At 38.1% G+C, this 18,931-nt stretch overlaps 2 protein-coding genes across 6 annotated transcripts in view; both read right to left on the reverse strand.

Moving 5' to 3' along the window:
• Positions 1–9,094, reverse strand: part of LOC125232826 — a 44,420-nt gene extending 35,326 nt beyond the window's left edge. For both annotated transcript variants that reach the window (XM_048138617.1, XM_048138618.1), the window contains exons 1-2: positions 8,169–9,094; positions 3,365–3,439 (exon numbers count right to left, since the gene is read on the reverse strand). In XM_048138617.1, the coding sequence (XP_047994574.1) occupies positions 3,365–3,439; positions 8,169–8,919 (826 nt within the window). In that variant the 5' untranslated portion in view covers positions 8,920–9,094. The remainder of the gene's footprint in view (positions 1–3,364; positions 3,440–8,168) is intronic.
• A 5,724-nt stretch (positions 9,095–14,818) lies between these two features.
• The window catches only part of LOC125232824 (hypoxia-inducible factor 1-alpha-like), a 125,244-nt gene continuing 121,131 nt past the window's right edge, over positions 14,819–18,931 (reverse strand). For all 4 annotated transcript variants that reach the window (XM_048138615.1, XM_048138612.1, XM_048138614.1 and 1 more), the window contains one exon: positions 14,819–15,650. In XM_048138615.1, coding sequence (XP_047994572.1) covers positions 15,003–15,650 — 648 coding nt within the window. In that variant the 3' untranslated portion in view covers positions 14,819–15,002. The remainder of the gene's footprint in view (positions 15,651–18,931) is intronic.

Consider the following 18,931-nt stretch of genomic DNA (forward strand, 5'->3'; position numbering starts at 1 on the left):
ACGGCGATGCGACCCATACGAAATCAAACCTTATCGATATGGAAGTATGAGACGCGACGGCGACGGTCGCGCGACCGTCACCCACGCAAGACACGGCGTTAGACAATTCTGCTATCTATTATTAGTGACAAACAAAGGTGTAATTCAGTTAAGTGACGCCAATTGGCATTGAACGAAAATACGGGCTAGTCAGTAACACCGGCACCGTGTCATTGCCGGTACCTCGGCAGTTGGATGATTGACAACTATTATAGAGGCGGGTTTGACTTATACGAGGATTTTGATTTTATATTCATCATTAAAAAAAAAAATGTCCGTCTCACAACCATTTGAAAATAGCGAATGAAATTCAAAGGTCCCCAATCCGCATTGGGCTAGCGTAGAGACTATAGCCCGAGGCCCCTTAAGCATGAGAGGAGGCCTAAAGCCAATTATTGCATACTAGCTTTTGCCCGCGGCTTCGCTCGCGTTAGAAAGAGACAAAAAGTAGCCTATGTCACTCTCCAAGCCTTCAACTATCTCCACCTAAAAAATGACGTCAATTCGTCGCTCCGTTTTGCCGTGAAAGACGGACAAACAAACAGACACACACACTTTCCCATTTATAATATTAGTATGGATTTAAACCCACAACATATATGAGTGTGCACGGGAAAACGTCCCACTTTGTCGATTGCTATAAAGCCGCTTCGACAGTTTATTCATAGGTTCATAGCATAAAGATGCAAGAAAATCTCGCCTTAATGGTAACCCACAAAGTGGGACGTTTTACTAAACACACTCTCATATGATGATGATCGATGATTCAATGAGTTAGCCACCGGTGGTTAAAAACTTTGTTAAACGTCGTAATGTCTAACAATAACTCCATTTCATCGTTCCTCATATTCGACAGACACGAACATGACAATTTGCGTGTCTAATCCCCATAAGAAGTTGATAACTTGACAATGTATCTAGACATTATATGTATTTGTCTATGTAGTTTCTTCGTTTGACAATTTCGTATAACATTTCAAACAAGACGTTAACATGACAAGGTACAGAAATCATTACTTATTTATGCCGGTGACTGTACCACAAGTACCACAACCACACCTCGGGACAATCGCGATCAAATACATTAAGCTCGTGTAAGCGAGAGCGTATACCATGCTTGTATGTGAGATTTGGCAGCTCGACTGGTCGCGTTCTTGACAGGCGGTAACTGTGAGGTAACCGAGAACGGGTGGGCGGCACTTTCAGCTGGAAGCAGGGAGTGGAGTGGCCATACTGATACTGTAGTACTCTTTACTATACTGTGTTAGCGCACTCGACGTTACTTGCGTAAGTAAATAATAGATCGCTACTCTGTGTACGTAACGCTTACGATAATAATTCTTTCATAGCTATCTATCTCTATCGCTCTTGTATTGGTGCGACAGACCCAGACTACCTTTCGCGGCGTTTCGTTTTCGTTTCGCGTCGTAGAAATGCCATTCGGCTACGGGGCCTGGTGTGACAACCGCCTAACCGCAATAGCAGACTCGTGTGATACAAATCTGACCCCAACGTAGGGAGTGCGAGCAAAGGTCCCCTGGGTTATCGTAACACTGACATTTGAATAGGTACTTTGAATCTGTATGTTTTAGTTTATAATACGAACAGATTCCTATTGGATTTATATTGTAAGTGCCAATAAGTACCTAATGTACTTACCTATAAGTATAGATGTAACTGTTTTACAATACAATTTATGTCTCGTTCATTCGGTTCATATATCTGCCCGATATTAAGGAAGTTTCGCAAGAAATATTGGTATATAAATCGGGTTTCTATAAGTTCCCATAGTCTTAACCCTTTTTAGTTTAGGAGGGGGGCAAATGCAATTACGCATACCACTTGTGTGCGGGGACGGGACGGACCCAAGTGGTTATGTGGGCTACCTACTAAACGACCCCCCCCCCTGCCGCCATTGTGCGCTTTTCATCTACAGTACCACCAGCACCATCAGTCCGCAGTGCAGAGCACCACCTCCGTAGCCCAGTCATAAAACAAACCTAACCTAACCAATCCTATCAATAGTTTGACAACTCGTTTTAGAATTATTATGACTAATGATAATCTGGCAAGCAAATTATGTCAGAAAAAAGGGATCCGATATAAATCTTAACTTCTTAACACAATAAAAACTTCTAAAAACGTCATCTCACGTCACCGGTTGATTGGATTGGATGGCACGCGATTTCAAATAAATGCTCGCTAAAGCGCTTAGTAGGTGCAATCGATAATCGATCGAATTCCGGAATGTAACGCGAATCGCGTGCAACTATCGACTCGAGCCCTACCCAACTCTTCACAGAAAGCGTTTCATTGACCGCAGCGATAGCAGAACCATTTTTATGTCCGGATGTTATCCTCTATTCTCACTAGTGTCAATCGCTATTCTCAACCGATTCTCATGAATTTTTAACCCCCGACGCAAAAACGACGGGGTGTTATAAGTTTGACGTGTCTGTCTGTCTGTCTGTCAGTCTGGCTGTCTGTCTGTCTGTCTGTCTGTCTGTGTGTGTGTCTGTCTGTGGCATCGTAGCTCTTGAACGGATAAACCGATTTCGATTTAGTTTTTTTTTATTTGAAAGCTGTGTTAGTCGGGAGTGTTCTTAGCCATGTTTCATGAAAATCGATCCACTAGGTCGCGGTCGGGGGTTTTTTCAAAATTTTAATTTTATTTAACCAGATTCTATGATGAACTCAATTTTTGGTCGACATTTTTTTTTTGTAAAATTGCCATAAAGTGCCAATAACGGATATGGCGCTTAAGACAATCGTGACTTGACTGTTACAATGGGTTTAAGATCTAAGTATTTTTCATCTTTATGTTTTCTAAGCATGTCGCGAAGGTCTACAACTCCCAGAGCCACTATAGTTTATGGTGTTCCATTAGTTCCATACATATACAGTCCTTATGCAATAAGCTTAATCTTTGGTATGCTTATGAAGAGATCTGTTCCATATGCTTTCAAATTTTAATCATTTATTTATTGCGCTCGCTAGGTGAATAACTATTTTGATAGGCGCATACATATGAAAGCTAGGGTGGAATGGAATCACATAGCAATTCAGTATCGAGCCGCATTTTGTGTATGAGAGATCGCTGCATGGTTTCATCTTTCTGATGCGTTGGTAAGCGATTGTCTTCAGATTAACGAGCGATTTATCATACACAAAATCCGCCTCGATTCTGAAATTCATATTCTGATAGATGTGACTTCACCCTAAGGACCTTTTATTGAAAACTAAATTTGCTTATATTTAGTTTTTCCATAAACGATTGTCATCACATCTTAACTAGGCCATAGAGTAAACTGACTCTGGTTCTTACCATTATTGCCACCGATACTGGAACTCGATCCTTTCTGCCAGATACTATGTTGTGTTCGCAAGCTGTTTAGTTCCGCTGAAACAAACATCAACCATATAATAAAACAAATGAAATTTAGCCTCGGGAAATTTGTTAATGAAAAGAGTAGCACTATAGCTTTTCTACCCCGTTTGGGAACACAGGAGCGAGCAATTCGATATACCTATAGACAATCGGCATATAGACCGTGATTCTGATTACCTTTTTGTTTTTTGTCGAGCGGGAGCTGAGTATGGGGACATACTTTCACAAAAATGGGCATGTAACGCATCGAAATATCGGCAACTCAACAATAAAAATAACCACGGTAAAATAAATCCAGTAAAACAAACCGTGAATCATAAAATAAAATAATCCTATTAGCGATTTCTTGTTTACAATTCTAGTGGCAAAGGAGATCTATTCAAACAATGGTGTTATTGTGATTTCAATAGTTCAACAACAGGAATTCTAATGCATATTACTATTATTTTTTCACCACATCAACTATTAAAGATCAATTTTGCTATTCGAAAACGGATAGCAAAATTGCATTTTATCCACAAGAGTGCAAAGTAATTTCATACAAATTTTAACTTGATGCCTTGAGCTGGCTGGTAGAATTTACCTACAAATAATTATTTTGAATCTTAAATATTGAATGGATCTGGATTTGATTTAGTTTGATGTTTTATAGTCAATATTTTGTTCGTGTTGGTGTGGTGAAAACGTTTGTGTTTCACTCGGTGGCAAAGTTTGTTTAACCTACGTGCCTTGAAACCCTCGCAACGATCAAGATTCCACTTTTTGAACCACTCGCTATGCTCGCAGTTCAATATTGGAATCTTTCGCTTGCTCGGGTATCAATATTGGCACGTGCGGTTAAACAACAACTTTGCCCCCTTGTGAACTATTACCTATTACTGTCCTCTTGGCTGGAAAGCATCAAATTTTAGACCACTGCGCTGAACGAAGTTTCATCAATAAAATTGTCAAAATTTCCCATTTTAGGGTTAAACAGCTTTACAAAAAGCAGTGCCATCAAGTTAACAACATGTCCAGTTAAACCCAAGGTTCTACTTAACTGCCTTTTAAGGAGGTTCCAGTTAAGTAGATTATTGTCCTCGCTTGAGGCAGAGACAGATAAATATAGACTGCCAATCTTAGTAATCACCTGCGGTGTCGTAACGTAACTGTTAATGACGGCGGACAGGACTAAAAGAATCCATGACACATCCACACCAATATTATAAATGAGAAAGTGTGTGTGTCTGTTTGTTTGTCCGTCTTTTACGGAAAAACGGAGCGACGAATTGTCGCGATTTTTTCAGTGGAGATAGTTGAAGGGATGGAGAGTGACATAGGCTACTTTTTGTCTCTTTCTAACGCGAGCGAAGCTGCGGGCAAAAGCTAGTATTTTTAATAATTTGAGTTTCGACTTCCACTGGACATTTATAATATCCATTAAACTTATTATGGCCTAAAAAGAACATTAACATAAAATATAGTTTAGATAAAGTAGCTCACGATAAAGCTGTGGTGGCCGAGTGAATATGACGCCCGACTTTCAATTCGGAGGTCGTAGGTTCAAATCTTAGCTCGTATTGTACCAATGAGTCTTTCAAAACTTACGTACGTAATGAAATTTGACATTCACGAGTAGCTTTTCGGTGAAAAAAAAACATCGTGAGGAAACCTGCAATACCAGCATACGTCTGCGGAGTTATTCAAAGTTGTATGTGATGTCCCCAATCCGCAATGGGCTAGCATGCATGCATGTGTCCAGCAGTGGGACGAATACTATAGTCTCAATTATTTACAATTCACGATGTCGCGCATATATTGAATATTACAAAGCATGCAACTTCGTAAATGAAACAATCACATGATATTAGATAAAATTGTACCGTAAAAGTTGAAATGTCGACATACACTGAATAGAATAGAACAGAAAACATTTATTTAACGCCACAACAAAGTACAAATAAAACAGAAGTCATGCAAACAAAAACCGGCCAAGTGCGAGTCGGGCTCGCGCACAAAGGGTTCCGTAGCAGCAAATATTTAACCAAAATTACAGTTAAATCAACCTATCTCAAAAACTATAAGAGATACTTTGATCAAACCAAAAATCGTTGAAAGAGTTAATTAGCATGCATCACCTCTATTTTTTTTAGAATTTTATACCCCGTAGTTATAAAAATAGAGGGGGGGGGGACATACTTTTTACGACTTTGAGAGCTGATATCTCAAAAACCGTTCACTTTAAGAAAAATGTTTTTTAGAAAACTTTATATCATTTTAAAAGACCTTTCCATTGATACCCCACACGGGTATGTACATCGAAAAAAAAATTTTCATCCCTCAGTTACATGTATGGGGGGCCCCACCCCCAATTCTTTTTTTTACTATTTAGTGTCATAATTTTGTAGCGGTTCATACAACACATATTCCCATCAAATTTCATCACTGTAGTACTTATAGTTTCCGAGTAAATCGGCTGTGACAGACGGACAGACGGACAGACGGACAGACGGACATGACGAAACTATAAGGGTTCCGTTTTTGCCATTTTGGCTACGGAACCCTAAAAAACATTAGACGCTAAAATAGGACCCCCACTCAGCATAATGCCGCAGACATCCGCCGCGCTGGTTTTGGTGGTGCTGTGTCTATTATGCCTTTTGGATTTTTATCAAAAGGATAATTTACAAACAGACTATTTATACCTATCGTGTCTTAAATTATGCCTAAATTTACAACAATAGTCAGGAACACAGTCTTTTATACACTACAACTACCAGTGTTGAACAAAACATTTGACCAATCTCCTTGACTTGCTTACTACGGTGTGGGAAGTATGCATTTGAAAGTGTTTTGTGTGGGTAGCTACTGTGTTGTCTAATTTAAGACAGATGTTCAAAGCAAATTGGGACTTTGTAATTTCATGTTCATTTTATTGAGCTCGCTAATGCTATTTATGAGGTTTTTGAATTATTATCCATCTTTGAATTTCATAAACTTATAAATAGACTTTAAAATTTTCCTGACATTGTGCCATAAAGACAGCCAAGGTGACTCAAGATAGAAAGAATGGGAGGATCTTGTGGAGGCCCTATGCACCTATGGGGTGCCCTGTGCCTTAGGACAAGCAAAATAAGGACAAGATTTGATTCTCATTATAATATAAATAAACTTCTCAAAATTACTGAGGATCATGCGACTTTTATCCAATTGCAGACATATATAGACTTGCCTAAAATCTGGTAGGCTCTACGTAAGACTATACAGTGAATTATTTCTACCATTTTCAGGGGCCATTAAATGATGGACTGCAGTCTGGATTCCAACTGCCAACCTATTTAATGTCTTGGCTTACTATTGAAGTCGAGAAGAAACAGACCATAAGCCTCATTTTATTTTAAAGACCTTACACCTAAAGGAACTAATTATAACATAAAATAAAAAAGCCTTTTAATCTAATTGCATTATTACAATTTTTTACATTAATTTTTATTTAATTATGCTGGTGCATTAGACCATTTTTGGGTGAAGGCCCCCTCCTCATTGAAAGGAACTAATTAGTACCTAATAATTAGTGATCAGTGATCACAACGTATTTAAGGTGATACAGGCAAAATACTCCAATTCACACACTTTGAAAAACTTCTATACAAACACAGATAGTAATCAAACAGATCTGCCACAAATCTAGTTCCTGTTCATCCAACATAAAGCATGGACTACTTATTGTGTGCTGCAGCTGACCAACTGTATTCGCTCATGCTCTGATTGCAGAGACAATACTTTTATTGTTACTGTTACAATGCAGGTGATATTGTTGGGGATTGTTCGACAGATTGGCAGTGAATGGTGTATCATGTTTGGAAATTTTCAATTTACATAATTCATATATTTAATTCCAGCAACATGCCTTATACGTTAGATATGACCTCTAAGAACAAATTAAATTACTTTCATGGAAAATATTTTAACTTGTTATTTTTAAGTAGTAACACTACTATTATGTTCTAAACATTAAATAAATGTCATATACAAAGAAAAAGTGACCAAAGCCTCCAGTGCTCCGAGCTGGAATCGAACCAGCGTACTCCGCTTACCGGGCGAATGCCAGAACCACTCGGCTATCGGTCTACGAAAGCAAGGGTCGAAATTTCTAAGTATATGACATTTCCAAAGGCTCGTGGCGCCCTCTGGCCATCCCTGAGGTAGAACAGTATGGTTCGACCTCCTAGCCGAATCAACTCAGGTGAGCTCGGAGCACTGGAGGCTTTGGTCACTTTTTCTTTGTATATGACATTTATTTAATGTTTAGATATGACCTATTTTTTTTTAATATTAGCTAGAATTTATTGTACACAAGAAAATCAGTAGGTAAAATACTAAGCACTTTGATATTATATGAGTCAAATGAAACCATGAGTGACCATCATTGATGCTTTTCAAAATAGTTTAACATAAAAATTAAGTGGGATTTGGTTTTATTTAATAGTTTCATAAGATTTTTATTTTAAACTAGCTTTTGCCCCCGGCTTCACTCGTTAGAAAGAGATAAAGTCGCGTTTGTCACTCTCCATCCCTTCAACAATCTCCACTTAAAAAATCATGACAATTCGTCGCTCCGTTTTGCCGTGAAGGATGGACAAACAAACAGACACACAAATTTTCCCATTTATAATATTAGTATGGAAGTATGGATAGACAGTGTATTTGTTTGTCTATTCTACTTGTTATGCTGACTTTCAAATAAAAATAGCTTACTCACCTCTAGTTTCTTGTAAGTCTTTATTCAGTCTTTCATTGGTCATCTTCAAACTAGTAATCTGGTCCAAGAGGTATGTCAGCAGTCTACTGCCAACCTGACTCCCGGACAACCCCGAGCTCTCTTCCGACACCGAGTCCACCTCCCCATTAGCCGGCCGGGCTATATCAGGCAGTCCTTGCACGCAAGGATCGCTGTATCTCCGCGCACACTCGTCCTTCTCATTGGTATTCATATCACTATTGGAATTCGTGTCGCCGACTGATGTAACTATAGGCGGCAAGCTCGCGAAGTCTTGGCTGTCTGAGCAATTCTTTGGTTGGAAGTAATTAGTGTTCAAAGGGGTGCTGTTTGGGGTGCTGCAGTCTTCAGGCTTCTCGCGACGGCGCGGTCGCGGTCGCTGCACCTGCACACTCTTGTTTACACTCTGCACGTAACGATACTCCGGAGGATACAAAGGCATCGCAGGACTACAGTAGGTAGGCGGCGTAGGCAGCGACATCGGCTCTGCGTAACCGAACATGTTAAACCTGCACGGGTCGTAACCCGGCGCGAACTGCGAACCCCAATTCATATTAGGACCCATAAAAGAATCATACGTATCCATACTCGGGGTAGACTCCTGTATATGGCACATAGTTTTGTCCAACCATTTCGATAAATATGAACCTTTGCTTCCTCGAGATTTTTTCCGCTTTCCCAGGGGACTGTTTTTATTCGCAGTACCGTTCACTTGGACTGGCGTTGAAGCCATTTGATCGCACACAAATAAGCACAAAAAGTTTCTAAACAAAGAAGCACTTGTAACTGTATAATTATTATCTCATAGTTGCCCACACATCGAACCTTGTTTAGTATTCACGACCGAGAAAAAAACCAATAATAAATATTCATCGACCGAGCGGAGGAACGACTATTCCTCAATTCAATTTCGATTGACCAATGACATGAGACATGACGTTATCGGCTGGCTCGGCTGCTGTCATAATTTGACATTTTTGTTCTCAGAGACATTATTCACTAAATATTTAACTAAAAGCGTGCCCCCAAGCAAGTTACAAGTCACATTTTGGTGCCTTCGCGTCAAGTCAACCCTTTGCTTACCAAATTCTGGCGTATCAAAACAATGATTAAAATGATGATGTGTACGTTTTATTTTTATTTTGTTACGACTATAAATTGGAACCTTAAAACCAGTGAGCAGTATTCTTTGCTTTAAGCACAGTGGTGGTAGTTCTTGAAAAAACGCCACAGAGAATGTTGCCAGCATTAAAAATTAATAAGTTAAAAATAGATTAAATCAAAATTATGTTGAATGTTTAAGAAATTAATTGAAATATTTAAAAGGTTAAATTTAATGTATTAACTCAAATTCAAAGATAACTATATACAATCTAACGATTGCAGCGCCATCTAGAAACAAAACAGCCTTTTACATTAAGTCCCGAAAGTTGTCGATAGTTTCGTTAGATGGCGTTGTACGAGGAGTACCAATATTTAGAAAATACCTACCAACTTCCTACCAATTTCTGTACAATTCATTGCATATTTTATTTCTTCAGTCAAGTATAAGGTATTATGAGGATATTTACTATGATTACTAACCGATTCTTTCTGAATTTGAGTCTGTCAAATTGAATTATATTAATTACGTTATGGCAAGTTACGGAAAAACTTTTATTTATGATTTGATTGCATTAATTTTCATTTTATACTTAATCCATCCCATAGGTATCCCGCTCACCTAGACTTTCTATAACTACGTTCTTGGGAACAGTAACCTATAGATAAAAGGTACAAACTTCCATGGATACCGACATTTCTGTTGTACCTCTACCTTTTGTGATTAAGGCCGATGTTACACTATTATAGAAATATGATCATAGAAAACTTGCCGTCCTTTTTCTTCACGCTGGAGATAAAGGGAGTGATACAGACCTATGATATCTATCATTGCTGGGCATTAACTCGTTAATCCGTTAATCGTTAATTAACGAAGTTAATATTTCGATTAACGGATTAACTTTTAAGTTAACATTAAAAAATGTTAACAGACTCGTTAACTTCCGTTAAATTTCTCCGAGTCCTTTAATCGTTATCCCGTAGGGCACAGGCGCTATCTGCGATGCGAAAAACACGTTCTGAACGCTACTACTAATTTACCGATGTCGATTTTTAAAATCCCGAAATAGTAACTAAAGAAGTATTCTTCACGTGGGTTCGCTTTTACCAACGTTGATTCGGTGAATCCTAAGTTTTACCAAGGCTACTGTTCTAGTGATATGGCAGCTAATTCGAGCCCAATTTACGACTACATTCACTTCTCTAGCCTCTACCGCCCTAAGTGCCCCAACAATCCCAACACCGCCAGCATCCCGCTTCCGCCTGCCGTGATCTTGCGGCTCTCCTGACACAGCTCTTGGCAGTAGCTCAGGCGATCACTGCCTTCCACGTGCAGCCTTGAGCTTAATAGGCTTGCTGTTATGTACTTCGGGCTTTTACAGAAATAATAATAATATAATAGTATAGTATAGTATAATTTGGCGTAGGGATGTGACGACCCCATCGCCCATTGGTTTTACCAGTGCAATCAGTCAACGCAGGGCAGCTTGTGGCGAGCTGTTGGGGAACAGCGACCCCACGTACCCGAGTGCTCCTGGGGAGTTCTGTTACCCGTAAGGCGGGTGGGTGGGACAGTACTCTCTACCTCTGGCTTGCCTTGGCTGGCCGTCCAGAGTGGAGTCGTTAGGGCAACATGCCCCAGGGGTGGAAGTGAAAATTTGCATAAGACGCGAGTTGGTGCAGTGGCTTCACAGCCACTGGGCAGAAAGCGGTGTACACCTCTCGACACCCTTGAGTTCTCACACCGGTGTTGCCCTTGAGCCATCTTGGATGTCGCTTTTTGTGGGGGCCCATCTTGTGGGGACGAGTCACCGTCTGCCGGAAATAAAATTGGATACCGTTTTATTAGGCAGGCGTCCGGTTTTTTATCCATAGCCCAGTATTAAGTCCATCACTTTCATCAAAATAGACCAGTTCATTTTAGATTCCATTAACTCTCAAATAGTCCTTACACCCTGGCGGGTGTTGCCTCTGCGTGTGTCCCATGATACGGGCAAGGGCAACATCCGCTCGGTGTACCCCTTACATTTCATTAAAGTGTCGAAAGGGCCTCTACGCGTTGGCTTCGGCCCCGCGCACGCCTCTCAAAGGTCCGGAACACCATTGTTCCGTGATGGGAAAGACATATAATACATTAAAGCGGATACTGATACAACTAAAAAACCTAGAGCAAAATTCATTTCTTTTTTACGTGTTAACAGATTATCGATTAACTTTAACTTACGTTAAATTAGTTGAAATGTATCGCTTTAAAACGATTAACGAAGTTAACTTTTTTAGTAACGGATTAGCGATTATCGAAGTTAACTATTTGATTAACTGTGCCCAGCTATGATATCTATAATATCAGATAGTGTGCTATCGGCCTTAGGGCCAGTTGCATCAACCACGGACAAAACTTCACGCAGCAGAATTCTATAGAAATTCCCATACAAAAAAATTTGCGATAGTGTGTGCGGTAGGTACCTATGTACCTAACTGTCGGTTTAGTGCAGCCGACCCTTGACTAAGATTATTTTGTCCTTGTTAATTTTAGGTACACCATATATTGATCCACACTATCTGATTTCATTTTTACAAGCTGTTATTTAACTGATAATAGTTTGGGTCAAAACGTAGAAGCTAAATTTGACCCACTTCCCGGTTTCCGATTGAGCTGAAATTTTGCACACGTATGTAAATCACGTGACAATGCAATATTATGGCATCATGGAGCCGATCTGATGATGGAGCAGAAAGGTGGTCATAGGCACTCTGTTATGAAACGTCGTATCCCCATCGAGTAAGGGATATTTAAAAACGTCTCGGGGAGCAGTAGACGACTGTTGAAAGAAAGGTACAGCCGGCGATAAGAGCTATTTTTTATTTGTTCACTAGTTAATAGTTCAACAGACATTTTTGTGGCTTCTATTTTGAATTACAGTTTGGCAAAAAAAGAGTAGAAATGGAACAAAATATTAACACTTAATATTCTCCTACAAGTGACTCAATAGTTGCTACATGCAAAACGGTTGACGGTGGCGGCCCCTATTTGTTTCTAATATTTTTTGCCAGGCTCTGTAGCTACTTTTATTAAAGATTATAATTAAAACAACAATCAAAGTCAATAAATTTAATATCTAAATACTCGTGTATTTTATAAAACAATTTGAATTTTATTTACAATTTAGTTTCAATATAATTCCAAAATTTGATATATAATTCGCCATTTAATCACAAGTCAGGATCAGAAGGTAGAGAACAAAATGCTGTATGGCACAAGGCAGACGTAGTTTGAAATAATTCACAAAGAATTAGCTTCATAATGTTCAGTATAATTCTTAATATAATCCGTATAGGTACTAGAAACTTATTTTAGTTATATGTTAGACATGAAAATTGGCAGTATGTTTTATTCTCTCAATAGGGATTGCGACCAATGATTTGGGCCTCCCCATTCCTCCTTTATACCTAGTGTGGTTAACATTTATGATTACTCTTATTTATAAGATAATTAATGTCCATAGTCCAAAATCGATATCTTTGACAATCAGGCGAGCATCCATAACACCAACGATAAAATGCTTATCTATGTCCACTTTATAAAACATTATTAAACAATCAAATCTTAAAACTATCTTAAATTAACTTAATTAATATAACCAACGAGATAATGTTTACAAATGAAAATTGCATTTATTTGCGATAAATATTTAGCTGTAGGTTTATAATCATATTCATAGATTGTACTTGTGTTGATGTGTACATTCTGTGGACAGGCGTACTTACAAAATTATGTAATACTAGTAGGTAACAGAAGATAAATAACCACAGCTGTTATTCGAGCCTAGACAGAAGTATTGATTCAAAGTTGTGTAGGAAATAGTTAGCTTCAGATATTTTTAGAAGAAAATGTTATAAGAAGAGACAACTTCTTAATCATCGATATACTTCTTTTTATTAAGACTAAGTATACATATTGGTCTATGGTCGGGACACCCATAATGACACATTTTTTTAAACATTCCATTTATTTTCTTAGTATTACACGTTTCTGGGGGGTTACTATGAAGTGCTAAAGCCGTTCAGTTTAGGTTGAGAGAAAGGGACGAAGCCATAGCAGTTCCATAGCTCCGTCCCTCCCTCTCAACCTAAACTGAACAGCTTTAGCACTTCATGGTAGCCCCCCAGTTCTATTGATCTTAGGAAAGGATTGAATACATATTGCACAATTTTAGCTGATACGTATATTTTGGTCAGACTATTTGATGTTAATAATGTTACAATTGTTACATATAAAAGTTTTTGTAACCTTTTTTGTTATAGATCGCAAGGATATACCTAACCCAATATATAAAACTATCATGCCAAAATAATCTTTGTTTAAATAACAATTATTACATGTAGAACCGGTACGACACCGTCGTAACAAAATATATAATCCTTAAAATACTAAATGAGTATACGATTTTTGATCAAACAAATTATTATAAGTGCATTTTAACAGATGTGTATAATAAAACTTACATTTTTTACCTTCTTTGTCTACATTTAATAATAATATATTTTCCAGTACATTACAATGACGGTCACGTACAATACGACATCTTAAATTACGAATGTAACGTACCCTATAATTTACTTCAATTCGTTATAAAAATATGAAAATATGAGACCTCGTACTTTAAATAAGTATTTATGACACTAATAAGTAAAATCATACGCCAATTTTCTTCAAATGTTTTTAATCTATTGGAGGATAAAACCGACATATTGATGTCAGAGCTCATTTAATTGAATAATGCTGCAAATAAGATTCTCTTGATTACCTCTCAAGGTTTCATTGCTAGTCATCCATTAGATGCACCATATATGGCCGATACTATAAAGAATATAAAGATCTCTTAAACATATAAAATTACGCTGTTTTTCATTATGCTAAAATTAATAGTACATTACGATACAAGTGCGTAAAAAAGGAAGTTAGAAACGAGTGGCGATAAATTAAAACACGACCGAAGGTAGTGTTTTAAATCGACACGAGTTACGAATTTCCTTTTTGCACGTGTATCGTACGACGTTTTTCAGTACAGATGAGCCTCCGAAGTTTCGACCTGGCATATAATGAACCACTTCTCGAACTAGTGCGTAAAAAAACGACCATCTGTACTGAAAAATATATTTGACAGCGTTATTACAGTCCTTACGATTACGAACTTTTCCTGCTAAGTCACATGTTTATTGTTACGTCATTTTGGATTCCGGTATTTTGCAACGATTTTTCGCAAGTTTGCATTAATTCCTGCTCTTTAAATTTGGTACTTTTTTAGAAGATTAGCTTTAAAATAATGTAACTAGATATCAAGCAAACTTTTAATGAGTTACAAAATAATGGGGTTCTGAAAAAAAAAATCTACTGTAAGGAGTTACTGTGCTGAGTACTGAAAGGTTACCTATTCCGTACCGTACCTACTTGTACGCTCTGTGAAAATATAATGCTGTTGGTTTTACAATTATCCGGAATCCGTTTGGTATTTTATTGTTCCTAGTGTTCCTACCCTTTCCGACCCTGCGTACGCTAGAGTGATTTCTACAAAAATGAAACCCCGAATAAAATGTCAAACATTTCGCGTACGGAACGCGAATGGGTTCAGGGATTCTCGTGATTTGATAGCATCATATTTTTGGTGTTATGATTCCGCTATCGACTGAGAAATCACTCTGAAATATCAAGTTCTAGACGAGTTTGACGTCGTCTAATGCTTCAAGAAGATTGGTTTCCGTCAGCATCTCTGTATCGGGCCAGAAGTCGTTCGATGTAAGAGCTATGTTGTTGTCTATGATCATGTCGACTTGTTGCGGGTAATTAGGACTTGGCGCCATTTTATTGGTTAGATACGGGTCGCTGCCGTGTATGACGCCTATGGGCGACAGGAGTCTGCCGGGGCTGTACATTTGCTTGAATTTGCCGACGGGCGACACAGATTGGGAGCGATAGGGGCTCAGCACGCGCTCCCTTTGCGCGGGACTCATGGCTGGGCTGTAATTGGGAGTATTAGGACTCGACGGAAGCGAGTACATCGGGCTCCCTATACTAAGTGTAAGTGGAGACATAGGGTTAGTGACGTTATGTATCAGATTTGGGGTCGGTATCATGTTTGACTTGGGTATCAAGTTGGATGTGGGAATCAAGTTTGAGTGTATCATGTTAGATTTGGGTATAAGATTGGAGTTAGGTATGAGGTTTGAGTTGTGTATGGGTTTCGGGGGTTGCTTCTGCATGAGGTTCATGACCGGTACGGGGATGATGTTGTTGATCGGGATCTCCTGGTTGACCACCAACCTATACTGGCCCGGCTTCACCTGCATCGGCTGCGGTTCGTCCTGGAATACATACGATAATATACATTAGTATTTCATATTTGAGTGAGCTTAAAGTATCCGTGAGATGTTAAAGTCGTGTGAAATGGTATCGTCTCTATGACATAGAGAAAGGCGGTAATTGAAGAACATATTTCCAAAACCCTAATCATTTTAGACAACTCACGGATACGACTCAGACAGAAGTAAATATTGGAGACCGAAGAGCTTTTATAATACAAATGATACCCTTTATCAACATAAAACATTCGACGCCTTCGTGTTATCGAATTCGAAGTTCGTACCGTATGAAGCAATTACTATTTTTATTCAAGTCAAAGTAGCTTCTTTGGTTATATCTATAGTAACGTTTATCGTTCAATTCTGGGGTCAATAATTGATAATTTTATACAGATAGATACCTAAGTGACGAATGCTAAATGTTGACAAAAGATTTTATTATAATTATCAATAGCGAGATCTGAGATGCGATAATGTCGTGCCCAGGTGCAATTTGTTCAGTTCATAAAACGCATATGTAGACATGGTGATCATTTTATAGATTGGCACATCATAAAATGATCCATTATATGATCTAGTCACGTTATTAAAATCTGCATTATTTTGGAGCAATTCATTTGAGTTGTTTCAGCAAGTTATTCAAATCTAGACCATACCTAATCTCTGACTAATCTTAATGTAAATAGGTGCATGTTGCTATGTAATAAATAGGTATCGGGTATTGGCGATATCGGCTTAACCTTGGCATTGAAAATATTCACTGTTCTACCTACTCGTATTTACATATTACAAGTGCGCGATATATATGGAAACATTTACACAGGTATTCTTCGAAATGCCGGCTGCGGATGACTTCGCGGTTTTAGATGGAGACACCGACTTTTATAGGTACTTCCTAAATTTTGTTCCCGGATTTAGACATAGGAATTTACATCTATTACTAGTAAGTACATACATAAAGTGAGATTTCAAAAGGGTCTTCTGTTTACGGGTGAAATCAAAATGGTCACTGACTTATCTTATTTTTTATCGCTCTAAAATCCAGGCCTTTTTGAAAGCTCATGCACTGTACACGCCTACCATGTTTTTTGCTTTTCTATTCTATAATTTTGTTGTCGATCTTTATATAAGGGATGGCAGGGTTACACAAACAACAGGGTTGAGTGGAAGAAGCTAGGGGAAGCCTTTGTCCAGCAGTGGGATACTAAACCAGGCTAGCAAAATAAATAAATAAATAAGACAACACTTTTAGCGTTTAGACGCCCGCTTTTTAGGGTTCCGTAGTCAACTAGGAACCCTTATAGTTTCGCCATGTCTGTCTGTTCGTCCGTCCGTCCGTCCGTCCGTCCGTCCGTCCGTCCGTCCGCGGATAATCTCAGTAACCGTTAGCACTAGAAAGCTGAAATTTGGTACCAATATGTATATCAATCACGCCAACAAAGTGCAAAAATAAAAAATGGGAAAACATGTTTTTTTAGGGTACCCCCCCTACATGTAAAGTGGGGGCTGATATTTTTTTTTCATTCTAACCCCAACGTGTGATATATTGTTGGATAGGTATTTTAAAATGAATAAGGGTTTACTAAGATCGTTTTTTGATAATATTAATATTTTCGGAAATAATCGCTCCTAAAGGAAAAAAAAGTGCGTCCCCCCCCCTCTAACTTTTGAACCATATGTTTAAAAAATATGAAAAAATCACAAATGTAGAACTTTATAAAGACTTTCTAGGAAAATTGTTTTGAACATAATAGGTTCAGTAGTTTTTGAGAAAAATACGGAAAACTACGGAACCCTACACTGAGCGTGGCCCGACACGCTCTTGGCCGGTTTTTTTTAATATATAAATGGGCTTGCTCTTGACCACAGACTAGCCAAAGGCAAAGACGTGGCCTGCGATTATAGTTTCGACGCTGAAAAGAGTGTCTTTAACGTAAACCCACTTATTGGTATTAGAATTATTTTTTTTTAGCTTTTTTTCCAAAAGTTGCGCAGCTAATATTTTCATAAACAATATCCCCCTTATTCATAAACGAACTCTAATAAAGTTATCAAGCCGATAAAGTTCGTTTGTCCTTTTCTATCACACCAATACGTCGGAAAGGGACAAACGAACTTTATCGGCTTGATAACTTTAGAGTTCGTTTATGAATAAGGGGTTAGGTATTTAGGTACCTAATATATCATAGCTACAATGTATACTGTGTAAGTATAACGTCGTAGGAGGTATGTGCTGGTATTTGTCCATTGACACAGATTCCATTGATTACATATGTGTTTGTTTCTATTAAAGTGACGCGCTCTAATAGAGTGCATTTAGAGTATATTGGCGCGACTGCTTATTGATTGTTCTACAAATGAATCGCTTTGCTTCCTTGCTTGGCTGTTCGACATTTTAAATGTAATTATTTTTAATCCTCAACGCAAAAACGACGGGTGTTTTAAATTTGACGTATCTGTCTGTTTGTGTGTGTGTCTGTCTCTGGCATCGTAGCTCCCGAACGGATGAACCGATTTAGATTTAATTTTTTTTTTATTTGGAAGCTGAATTAGTCGGGAGTGTTCTTAGCCATGTTTCATGTCATGAAAATCGGTCCACTATGTCGCGGTCGGGAGTTTTTCAAAATTTTAATTTTGTGTTTAGGTTATTAGAAATTTTAGTCACTTTTTCGACGACAACAACGTACAAGGTGCTATCTGCGATTTTTTTTTGTAGCAGATAGCACCTTGTACGTTGATGGGTAAGGTGCAATTTTCTGAAAAAAATAATTGCAGGTTGTACCATATACGTTGTTGTCGTCGTTTTATCACTTTTCTTTACATAAAACAAACTTTTTCAACCACGTACAAACCTTGTTAACCTTAAAATAGATAACAAAAAGCATAAATAATCCAATTAAAAAAAGAAATAAAACTTGAAAAAATGTTATTACCTATCTATGAACATTGTCTAAGCCAGTATTTTGCTAATACAATTAGTGTAGCTTCGCGTCACCGTAATAAAATGATGTTCTAGGACAGTAATAAAAACTCTAGAATTTTATTATTGTAGGCCATCGCGATCTTGGCATTTTCATTATAACGAAATTCGCTGGACAGGTGTTAGCATTAGTAAACCCAAGTTTACGACGCTAAAATGGAATTATTAATAACCAACATGGGCCAGAAATAAGCGCTTATCCTATGTGTTTTATGATATAAGCGTAACTGCGGGATATATTTTTAGAGATTTTAAAGAATATCCCAGTAATGTATGTAAGTTGTTCTGCAGAGGTTTCATTAAG

Source organism: Leguminivora glycinivorella, chromosome 13 (assembly GCF_023078275.1).
Source record: "Leguminivora glycinivorella isolate SPB_JAAS2020 chromosome 13, LegGlyc_1.1, whole genome shotgun sequence".
Classification (NCBI taxonomy): domain Eukaryota; kingdom Metazoa; phylum Arthropoda; class Insecta; order Lepidoptera; family Tortricidae; genus Leguminivora; species Leguminivora glycinivorella.